The following is an 8,969-nucleotide window of genomic DNA, read 5'->3' on the forward strand; positions in this document are numbered from 1 at the left end:
TTTATACAATAAAGCAAGTGTCCAACATGACTAAAAGGTTATTAGTAAGGCAGAAAAGTGAAATTTTCTAAAAAGTGCTGGGGGGTTTTTGTTTTGTTTTTCATTTTCAAGTTTTTCCAAATGCGTGCTTGTTGAAAGTTGCAGTTGTTTCAATTTGTTGTGAACAAGAGAGCTCCACTTTTCATCCTTACCTTTAGATGCAATACAAAACCACAAGCTAAAACAGGACATATGCTATAAATTTAAAGTTACTTTTAACAAAAAAAAATAAAAGCTTTCCCAAAATATAGTTGCTATTTTACTTTATTTTTTTTTAAGATGGTAACAAGGAATTCTCAATTTGTTATCTCTACATTTACACATAAAATGAACAAAATTAAGGATGGTTTTTAAAACTACAATTCAGTTACACCCAAAATAAGGTATGGTAATTTTTTTGGCTTGACCTGAAAATTCTAAATGACAAATTGAACCATCAGATGGTACAGTTAAAACTATAAATTGTCTCTCTTCTGGTAAGTGAACTAACTGCGTATTATTGCCTTATTTTACTGCTTCATTACTACTTTTTTCTTGCAGTATTCTATTCCTTCAATATTTAAGGAGTTTTTTCACATCCATCTGTTAAATCACATGGCTTCTAATGGCTTTGCATGAAATCAAACACTGAAGTTAATTTTGTAGTTTCCTTCTAACTTCCAAACTACAACAGGCTTCAATTACTTCCTTAGGAAAAAACCCCAAACTTTAGAAATGTGCATACAAAGCAGTAAGCACAAATTTAGACTCTTAACTACAGCTTCTGCTGACAAGTTTTCATCTATTTGGATTCTCTAAGAACTGACCAACTGAATTCCAGTCAAATCTTTTTCCTCAAAAAAAGTGATTACATTTTTTTTTTCTTAAAAATAACCTTGACTGTCACTAATTGGTAACCATTCAAAACATTGTGGGTTTTCTTTTAAACCACACCCAGTTTTTCCCTTAAGATCTTGTATTTTTACTGTGATTTCCCTAGGAAACTTAATTTATGCCATTATGCCACATTTACTTCCCAAACCACAACGAACCTAAAGCAGATTACCCAGTCTAGATGACATGGGATACAGGTATCAAAGACAACGGTATCTGCACAGCCTTCCCAAGAAGAGATCAATCCATAGTAATAAGAAAGTGCAAATGAATACAGCAGATGAGGGGAAGGTTGTAGCAGAAGTTCAACTGTCATTATTATTTAGCTTGCTTGATGGCCAATAAATATTCATGTAACTCAGCAGTCAAAGCACACAATGCCTCTTGGCAAGTCAAAACTTAGTGTAATGGGACTTCATAAACAACTGCATATCTTAAATATTACAACTTTATATAGATGTGCTGTGAGGAAAAAGTTACCACCTTCTAGGCAATTTTTAAAAAACTCTTAGCATGTGCCCACCACATTTTATGGAATACCAGAGTTAAGCTAAAAATGGGTGGGTGCAGAGGATGAGAAAGGTGGCTTCTGTTAAGTAAAGTTACATGAAAGTAGTTGCATCAGTTAACTGCCTTCTTAAACAAAGAGTAACTGAGCTGTAATTAGCAAAATGATGCAACTGAAAGAGATGGAGATTAAAATTGGATCAAGCAGAATTCACAGATACCATTTTTAAACAACTTGGTGAAAAAGTTTTACAGGAGAGCACACAAGAGGCTCACCTTACTGAACAAATTAAGCGATTCAGCTGACAAGCACCAATTCAACAACTTGAAGTGCTTTAAAATTTTGCATATACTGTTTCAAAAATAATTCTTATAAATGGTCAAAAAAAATTTAAGTTTTTACATATAGGTTCAAAACAAAAAAAGTGTGATTTTAAACGAAAGATGTGTAAAACATAATTTTTCATTTGTCATCATCATTAACATTAAACATTGCCCAGTCTTTGCTTTTACATATCACTTGCACCCCTTTGTGGAAGAACAGTGAAAAACATCTCGCATTTGTTTAAATGCTAGTATTTTAAACTTGCAATATCTCTATCCGCAAAATCTGTATTCAAGCACTTTCTGCTGTTTGTCCAGTATAACAGGTTTCAAATAAAGTGTAAGCATTACACTTTATTACATACATTTACTTATATCATGGGGAATTGTAAGGCAGTATTTTACAATTGATAAATAGAAACAGAGTATAGAAGTTTCTTGCTCAGGTTTTCTCTAAGCTGAACACTTCCTCGACGAGGAGAATTTTACCCTAGTATCAGTACACTATACTACTAGTCTGCACACAGATCTGGAGCCAGTTTTTACCTAAGAAACATATAATTCCTCCTTATGTAAGCAAAGCAGAAAACAGCATCAGAAAAATTACTTTTCCCCTTCAACATTCATTTCCTAATCTTCAGAAGCCAAATGGATGTATAGAGAGGATATGCAAAGCAGTTCTGTAGCCTCCCAGCATCTGTATCAGCTGACTAACTCAAATTAACCATGAACAATTACTGAGCTTAACTAATACTCTCAGGTTCACGCTGATTCTGTTGCCAAAAAAAGTTGAGAGAAGCAGAAAACAATATATCTTTAGTAATGTCTTCTCCAGAAAAAAAATAAAATTAATTTGGCCAAGAAAGGACTTCTTCAGGTGAAGAAGTGACATGTGTAAAGAGGAAAGGGGCTTCACGGAATACATAACTACTGGAGTTTGAATCACAGACAAAAGTAGCATTTACTGGTTGAACATAAGAGCAAAAGAAAGGTAGATTAGGAGTAGAATGTGGTTGTTACCAACCTCTGCTGCTTCACATCTTTTTTAGAGTTTCTTTATATTCACAAATACAATCTAAGCACTCTAACTGCGCTGTGACAGCTTCACTTAAAGCAGCTGGGAAGGCTACTAACTCCTGGTATCATCCTGCCTGGCTACACAGACTTTCATACTGACTGTCAATCAACTCCTGAAGTGCTAGAGTTTCCTGCCCACCAACTTCAAGCAAGCTGACATGGATTTCAGTTTGTGTTAAAAATCTGGTTTATTGACCATGGTGGTACCGGAATCAACAAACACCCCTCAAATACTTCTATGGAGGGCAGTGGGTACAGTAGACAGCTAGGAGGTAATAACCTAATAGGTCCCAAGCTAAGTGTTCTTGTTTATCACTCAGAGCCTTAAGATCTTCCCAGGACTTTCAAAAGACCAAGTTTTGGAACTTATGAAAAAAAGGCTCCCAAGAACATCCTTTAGATAAGAACAACAAGTTTTACTTCTCCATGCATATCTAAAGCACAGTATACCATGACTTTCATCCAGCAAGAGAACTCATTCACACAGCATTTATTCCTCAAGACATGCACTAAGCATTTTAACATTATATTAATTACAGCTTCCTTAATAACTAGCTCTATAGGTAAGTACAATGCTAATACTTCAGTGAATTAAGGTTTACAGGTCTAAATCCTCTTTATTCTCAGAAGTGAGCCCGGATGCTCTGAACATGCCCCACAGTCTGTGAAGGCACTGTCTTTTTATTGCAACCAGAGTACCCCTCTGCCCCTCCTTCTACCCATAAGCCATAATTAACAAAGTTCTTAAATCAAGAAAATAAGTCTTAAAGTATACTTTGAGGTACACTATCTCCTGCATTTAGTCAGATAGGAAAGGGCCAGATGGAAAGCATGAGGGAAAGTAAGAAGTGTTTGCAAGAGCCATCTCAACTTGTGGTTCTGGCAAGATGAGTTTCAAACTCCTATTTTCAGCCTGCTGTATTTCATATCATCAAAGTGTGCCCACCATTTATTTGCAACACCTCATCTGCTGAACATCAACAGTTAATCTCTTTAAAACAGAGTCTGGGGTTAAAAGGTTCCCCTCTTTACTGGAATCCAGTCATAATGGACTGACGCAGAAGCACATCTGCCTCTGAAGCTCCTTCATTTATAAAGCAGGGGAAGAATAAGAATTCTAAGAATATAGACTGGCTTCTACTATATGCACATTCCTTTAATTCTAAACAAAAGCAATTTACAACTTGTGGTGGGTTGACCCTGGCCAGCAGTCAAGCACCCATAAGGCTGCTCACTCACTCACTGCCTCCAGTGGGAGCAGGACAGAGGAGAGAGTGGGAAGAGCAAAAGCAAGAAAACTCAGGTGTCAAATTTTCTCAACAGTTTAATTAGTGAAGGAGAGAGGTGAATTTAAAAAATAAAATAAAAAAAAAAAAGGCCACAACGACAATCACTCACCACCTCCCACAAGCAGACCTATGCCCAGCCAGTCTCTGAGCTATAACCACCCTGGAAGCCACTCACCACCTCCTCTTTCCTCCTCCACCTCCAGTTTATATTGCTGAGCATGACGTTAGGTAGTATGGAATACTCCTTTGGGCAATTCGGGTCAACTGTCCAGCTCTGTACCCTCTCAATCTCATGACCACCCCTAGCTCGCTGAGGACAGTGGGAGGCAGAATGGGGAAAAAAGTAAGCCTTGATTAGGTGTGCAAGAACTGTCCAGCAATAGCAAACACACTGGTGTGTTACCAACTCTGTTTTCGCCACAAATCCAAAGCACAGCAAGATTCAGGCTGCTACGAAGAAAGTTAACTCCATCTCAGCCAGACCCAGGATACAGCTATATTTTAAACCAATAGAAAACACAATACTCACAGAAACATATTCAGGGATAGAAAGCTGACCTTCAGGAAGAGACTTTAGCTTCTCATAGCAATCATCTGTTAATTCCAAGTCTCGCAAACTACGACGGATATCTCCAGCCCTCTCCCTTAACTGATGATTCGTTTCCTCCAGTTGCTTCTGCCTCAATAAAATAGTTTCCATTTCTTGTTTCATCAGAGCCTGATGTTTTCTTCAAGATTGATTTGAAAACAGATGACATTAAGTAGTGAGTAATACAAGTGACAAACCTTCACAATACCCTGGCAAGGGCATGAGTTATACTCATTTTGTAGAGGGGAAAATTTAGAGAGCTTAGGTAACTAGCACATGAGCGTACACCACCATGGTTACACAATCCTATCAGACACAGCACATATAAAAAGCCAGGAACTTCATAGTCATTGACAATACAAAGCTGGATCTGAGAAGTGATAATTAATCTCCACATATGCTGACTTGAATTTATAAATTAGTCTTAATTTACCAATTAAAAGGTTTAAAACATGAAAAAGCATATTTCCACACAAAACCCAAGGAATTACTAAAGCACTAAGTAAAGCAACAGTAACTTCAATTTGTGTTTTACCAAGTTCCAGCATATACATGCTTATGGCTTATTCCACACACAATCCTTCATTTTCTACCCAGTGTAACATACAAAGTTGGGGTCCTTTTAAAAAACAAAATCCATAAACACCACTACACTTAAACACGCAACTCTATTTCTAGCCTTAAAACACCATCATTACAATTATCACCAGCAACATGGTATTATAAGGCAGGAGAAACTCCACATCACTTAGAGATGTTTCAAAGTGTTTATTTTATTTTATTTAGATCAAAGGTGACTGACCACATTTTTGGAGGTTTTAGCTGTAACTCTTGAAGACATATTCAAATAAAATAATTCTTCAAAACACAAGTATTCCTACATTATATAAAAATTAATATTGAAAATGCTAGCTAGTACTACAAGGTGATGTCTGCCCCACTGGTTTCAAAAAGACAAAAGAAAGTCCCAGGTCAGCAAAGCAGTCACACAAGGACATATTCTGCACATAGTGTACGGTTCTGTTAAACAGGGACGAGAAGTGAGGTAAAGACAAACAGGAAAACTAATGAAAAGACTGGGGAAAGTAGATCGATTTTTTATGCTTATTAATAACAATTTCTACATCAGTACTTTTTTAGTGAGCACTCCTCAGATAACTCAAGTATGGGCAACATAAAAATATTCCATTCTGGTGCAAACAACAGAATGACAGACATTTTTCTGACAGTCAGCTGCTCTTAGTTGAAAGACTTTGCTATAACTAATCTCAGGTCTGGCTTCATATCCCTAAATCTGTTCTAGACTTACTACAGAATATGATTGGGAGTTAGTCACATCCTGTGAGCTGTGCATCCTCTACTGTAACATGACACTATTAAGTAATGCTCTTCCTTCACAGGTGTTAAAACATTTAATTGACAAAGTAATTGGGAGAAGCCCGCTACCCAGTCTATTTTCAGCTGTAGGTTAACTCAAAACGTTTCAGAAAAGCAAGATTAAAAATTTCTACATCATCAACTGAAAGCATTTCTGACCAATAAGCAATCCTAACTGGAATACTAAACATTATCCCCTTACCTTTCCCAAATCATCTAGGCTTCAGAGTTATTAAAAATGCAGTTTAAATTGATGCAAAGTCTGTCCCCTCTACCCACTGCTTTTGCTCTTTACTGGTTTTAAGAATGTTCTTACTCCCAGTTCCTCTGAAATTTTGAATCCAGGTAACAATAAAACCAAAACCACAAACTGCAGTCAGTGAGGTCTGAATTCAAATTTGCTTATATGCAAATTAAATGTATAAGTTCAATGTTTAGAATGAAAAATAATATAGTCTGCAAAATAAATCCTATTCCTGCAACTCATAATCACGTTTCCATTAAATTTCCATGAATTAATTTGAATTCCTAAGGTATGAAAGATGAAGTTCTTAGTTTTACTTCCATCATACCTAGCATCTTCTTGCTGTAATGCCAGCTGACTATCCAGTCGTAAAGACAACAGCTGCTTTTGATGGATTGCGTCATTAAGCTTCTCTTCTAGCTCTTCAATCTAAATATAAATATAAAATGAAGAAAAGATGTTACCTTGGTAATGTTCAAAAAATACTTTACAAAAAGAAGAAAGTGAATAGCCCAATGCTCTGGGAAGTGTAATAATGATTGTTTAACAAGACCTCTAAATATGCCAAGACTTCATAAATTATGATATGGATTTTGCCCTAATGAAGTAAAAATAAGAAAAGACTTAGTTCTAAAACTGATCCTTTTCAGCAAAATAGCTGTTTGTTCAGCTAATTTCAAACTAGGTTTAAACTCAAGAGCAGCAAGCCAGGAAAAGCAATATAAAGTAGGTTGTAAATGTGGACTGCACACAAATGCGGCAAAGCTTTTACATCTTTCTTAGTTTCATGTATCTTAGTGGAAACTTAACATAACAAAATCTCCTATTATTATCATGTTGGTATATTCTAGTCACATCTTTATTAACAGATCACTGAATAGCAGTCAGATTACTTTTTCTAGTATTCCACAAGTTCAGGTTAAAAGCCCTATTAAACCCCTTACAATAGTGACAAAATCATTCTTCATTTCTGAAACCAAAGAAATCTTTTCCTTTTAGAAAAGGAAAAACTAATTTGACCCAACATATAATGATTTGGACAACTCAGCTAAGTTCTCCATCTTTGTTTCCTCCTTTTCTCATTTAAAAAAAACAAAATGAAACCAACCAAACAAAAACCCCCCAAAACACAAAAAAGCAACTAAGCAGGCTTCCAGCATGCAATTGACAGAAATTCTTTTCAAAATAGAAGCTTCTGTGATACTCTAAAAACACCAGAAACAAGAAAAAATTACACAACGAAAGAAACGCTTCTTACCTTGGTCAAATACTCTACTTTCAAGTTGTCAATCATCAAGTTTTTTTGAGATAATTCTATTTTAAGCAGTTGAACATTATGGAGCAACTCTTTCCGTTCAATCAACTGCTTCGTGATTTTAACAGTACCTTCTCTCTCTTCAGAGGAAGAAACATCATCAGTTGGTACTGTGGTTTCTAAGCTAATATCTTCAGACTCCAAGGAGCTAGAAATGTTTACTTTCCTGATTTCCTTTGAGCTTTTATGTGACATTTTCTTCCACTATTTGCAGAGCTTTTTGAAGTTATACCTTGTGATGAGTCCCCTGAAGAATCAACTGCAAGAATCAACACAATTAAGTGAAAGGCATTACATCATGAAAAATTAAGCAGTTAAAGAAGACTACTAAGCAAAATTTCTCAGCATCACATTGAATGTATTTTTTTTGCTCACCCAGGAAAAACATTTTAAGAAGCTCTGAAGAGGACAGTTGCCTGAGGACTATCTTCCTAAATAGTTACTAGCATTGGGTTTGACTGCAATAAGCTAAATACCGGTGTGAATCAAGCTTACTAGGAAGATGCTATAGCTAAATCAAGATGCACACCTGCCATTTATACTGTCAGAAGAGCATACACCGAAAACTCCCGGGACCCATGAGGCATACAGTGCCAGAGTACATCCAGTAAGGGGCATATTGAGACTTACTGGAAAGAATACTTTGATGGCCACCTTCTTCTCCTCTGAAGAAGCAGCTGCACTGTTCTTACTGGGCTAATTAAGAGTCCCAGATACTTTTACAACCACTCGGTACAGACCACAGCGTTTACTTAAGAGATGTACAGGCCAACGCAGGCTGTTTCAAGCCCTACCGAGGAAGGAGATGCTGCGCTCGGAGCCCAGGCCAGCACCAGCGGGGCTGCCCTGCAGCGAGGGGCGGAGGGCCCGCCCAGGGCCAGCTCTCCCAGGGCCGGACCCCTACAACCTCCACAGGGCAGCGCCACCACCCCCTTCCCCACAGCAGAGGCAGCTCGGCGCAGCAGATGCTATTCTACCCGACGGACGCCCGACTCTGCGGAAGGCAGCATTCCGGACGATAACGGCAGCGACGGGCGTGGGAGAGCTGACCCAGGCTCACCGGAAAGGGAGAAAGGAGGCCCGAAGAGGCCCGCAGAGCCCCACATGCCGCCGCAGCCCCCGCGCCCCGCCGCGCACTTACCGCCACCGACGGCGCCGGGCGGGCTGGCGCACGCGCGCCCTTCCGCCTTCCCTCAGGGTGGCTGGGGCGGGGCTGCGCGACGCCATCACCACGGCGACCAAGCGGGGCCGCCGCGCGCCGCTTCCCGCGCTCTGCCGCGCGGTACGACGGGAGGCGGGGCCTCCCCCTTCCCGTTCCTTCCCCCCTTCCCTTTC

The 8,969-nt window shown here is 38.6% G+C and overlaps 1 protein-coding gene across 2 annotated transcripts in view; it reads right to left on the reverse strand.

The window, feature by feature from the left end:
* PIBF1 (progesterone immunomodulatory binding factor 1) overlaps positions 1 to 8,912 on the reverse strand; it is a 120,669-nt gene extending 111,757 nt beyond the window's left edge. The window contains exons 1-4 of one of the 2 annotated variants that reach the window (XM_074815532.1): positions 8,776 to 8,912; positions 7,578 to 7,893; positions 6,648 to 6,748; positions 4,639 to 4,837 (exon numbers count right to left, since the gene is read on the reverse strand). In XM_074815532.1, the coding sequence (XP_074671633.1) occupies positions 4,639 to 4,837; positions 6,648 to 6,748; positions 7,578 to 7,829 (552 nt within the window). In that variant the 5' untranslated portion in view covers positions 7,830 to 7,893; positions 8,776 to 8,912. The other variant, XM_074815533.1, reaches the window with a different exon arrangement.
* Between the last annotated feature and the right edge of the window lie 57 nt (positions 8,913 to 8,969).

The sequence above is a fragment of the Strix aluco genome, chromosome 2 (genome assembly GCF_031877795.1).
Source record: "Strix aluco isolate bStrAlu1 chromosome 2, bStrAlu1.hap1, whole genome shotgun sequence".
NCBI lineage: Eukaryota > Metazoa > Chordata > Aves > Strigiformes > Strigidae > Strix > Strix aluco.